Source organism: Bidens hawaiensis, unplaced genomic scaffold (genome assembly GCF_021521415.1).
Source record: "Bidens hawaiensis isolate Kalapana, Puna unplaced genomic scaffold, B.hawaiensis_p1.1 tig00062050_1, whole genome shotgun sequence".
Classification (NCBI taxonomy): Eukaryota; Viridiplantae; Streptophyta; class Magnoliopsida; order Asterales; family Asteraceae; genus Bidens; species Bidens hawaiensis.
The window spans coordinates 68385-71092 of NW_027501122.1; the positions used below are offsets into that span (position 1 = coordinate 68385).

The 2708-nt window shown below is 31.6% G+C and overlaps 1 protein-coding gene across 1 annotated transcript; it reads right to left on the reverse strand.

Moving 5' to 3' along the window:
* Window positions 1–718: 718 nt before the first annotated feature.
* Window positions 719–2701, reverse strand: LOC143603498 (transcription factor bHLH91-like; the record flags this gene model as incomplete). Its single annotated transcript, XM_077080274.1, has 3 exons — window positions 719–1116; window positions 1193–1645; window positions 2540–2701. Coding segments are annotated over 3 exons (717 nt in total), but the record flags the coding sequence as incomplete, so codon positions are not given.
* Between the last annotated feature and the right edge of the window lie 7 nt (window positions 2702–2708).

Here is a 2708-nt window from a genome sequence, read left to right on the forward strand (position 1 = left end):
ATGTCAATTTTATTTCCCAATTTTTATGAAAAATTCATCTTGATGTCTTCTCTTAAGTGCTTCAAGACATGTTAGCATCTAAGCAAACAAGCATTAGCCCATATAACCCTCATATATCTGCAAAATAAGTTAATAAAAACATTGTCACTATATACATATATTTCAATACTAAAAATGTTATTAAAAAACATTTACATTTGAAATAAAAACCAACCAAAAAGTAAAGAGATAAATAAGAAGTATAAAAATATCTATATTTTTCCACTACACTCATTAACAATTTTTTTTTCTTTTTTTCCTAACCAGAAAAACCACTTAAATTTTCCTTAAATGTATATAATTAATAATTGAGGTCAAAGCATTATGAAACTTCTAATTTTTTTTACATGTTATTTTAAGTTAAACTTTTTAAAATAATAAAAAGATTGCAACGCAACTTGTTGGTCGCTTACATGTCTCTCTATTATAATTGAATTGTTTTATAAAACTATGGAATAGTTCAAGCTTAAAAAAATAATTTTTTTAAGAATAATCACTATATACAATCAAGTTTTATGAATTTTTATTCAAGTCGTTTATTTTTTTTAAGAATAATCACTATATACATGCACCACCCCTCCCCCTAAATGAAACATATCATTTGAGAAAATCAATGAGATGGAATAGTGCAAAGTATGTATGTTTTTTTATTTCAAAACAAATTGATTTTTTATTCTTTTTCTTTTTTGTAAAGCAAGACAAATTGATATACAAAATCAGTTTTAAACAAGAAGTCCAGAACCATTCAACATTTACATTTTCAAAACATATATGAAACAATAAAACAACCTCAAAAAAGAAAAAGGCAGATAAGCATGCAAGGATGCATGCCCAAATGTAGAAACACCATGTAAAAAGTGTCTCCATCTCTTCACTTTTGGATGGATTGTACTTTATGCAGAAAACACTAGTACATTATGCATAACAAAGTTGTACCTTCTGCAGCAAAAGCTGTACCTTATGTTATTTCTCTACCTAGTAGCCAGAACTGACTGGGATACTTGCATATTGTTTGTCCACCACCTCAATTAGCTTATTAGCTATAGCACTTGCATACACAGAGGACCCTTCACAAATCTGCACATGCCATTCAGATCATAAATAAACCTTTACATACACAAGTAGGTTGTAACATGTGCTTAAAAAGTTGTACCTTAGTGTTAAATAGGTAACTATAGAAGTCACCAATGAGACCACCAGCAACATGATGCAAATCCAATTGAAGGTCATCAAGCACTTTTGAAACTAGTAACAAACAATTAGTCCTCTTTTGTTGTACCAGTTTTATTGTAACTTCATCATCAATAATTCGAACATCGATTTCGATGTTTTTCGATTTCCTTTGTAGCCAGGAGCTCCTCATGGTGGAAGTTGAGTTTCCATTGTAACCTTGTTGGTCATGACCAGTATCACCACCACCGCCAATGCCATTGCTTCGGGTGTAAATGCTCTCGACGTCTAGAGTCGAGTGGTCTTCGGCTTTGTGTTTTTTCATCCTGCCTCGGTTGCATCGCTTCCTGTCTACCAAAATCTTGAGTTCCTCGACAGTTCTTTTGAGTTCGTTGATGTATTCGATCCCATCTCCAACGATTGATGCGCGGTCAGCCTTTTGTTCATGTTATTTAGAAATGAAAACAAGTTTAAAATAATTAAATTTATTAAAATATTAAGGATTTTAAGGGTGTGTAAAACATTAAAACCACTAGTTTCATACCCGCAAGTGAGTCAAACATGGAAAAAGTTTTACATGAATCAAAATGTTTAATTCTCATCGTATTCACCAAAATTTTATGAAATTTCACACAAAAATTGGTTAGTTTGTAAATAAGTTGAGCCCGAGCCGAGGCAAGCTCGGGTCGTGGGCTCGCTTTTCAGACAAATTAAACTGGCTCGTTGCTTGTTTAGCTTAAAGCCAATATTTTAATATTATATAACCAAAAGTGTAACACAAATTTTAATATATATTATATTTTTTGTTTTATATATTTCAATCTCTGCATAAATATAAAACTATTTTTTCAAAGTATAAACTGGCTCGAGTGTTTTACAATTCAAGCTCAAGCTCAACATTTTACTTGATTCGTGAATGAGTTGAGCCTAAACCTAACCTAGCTCATGTTGGCTCGTCTCAGTTGGTTACAACCATAGTACACGATGTACAAGTGTACAACACAAAATTATAAGCCAAGAGTATTACACAAGTTTTATATTTAAATAAATTATAAATTCTGTTTGCTTATAAATTTTGCATACAAGTGTACTAAAAATATTGAGTACTTTTTTATATAGATTATGTGTGAAAATTCTAAATTTAAATTTTATTAAATTAGACGAGTTGGTTCTATAAGCTCCATAAGCTAGCTCGAGTTTTTTTGCAAGCCAAGTTCGAACTAAACATTTCAGCTCGCCAGTATAAACAAACCAAGCCAGAGCCCAACCTGACTCGACTCGGCTCGTTTATACCCGTGTCAACGGATCAAAATGATCAAATTTATCATACCTTACTGGGATTTGGAATCAATTGCTTCAAGGCTTCAAACTTGCCCCCCATTTGTTGTCTCCTATGTTTCTCAGTAGCAAAATGTTTCATATCTTTATTATTAATATTATTATTAATCTCTTTCCCATTAATATTAATAATCCCTGCACCAAACTTCAACACCCCATCC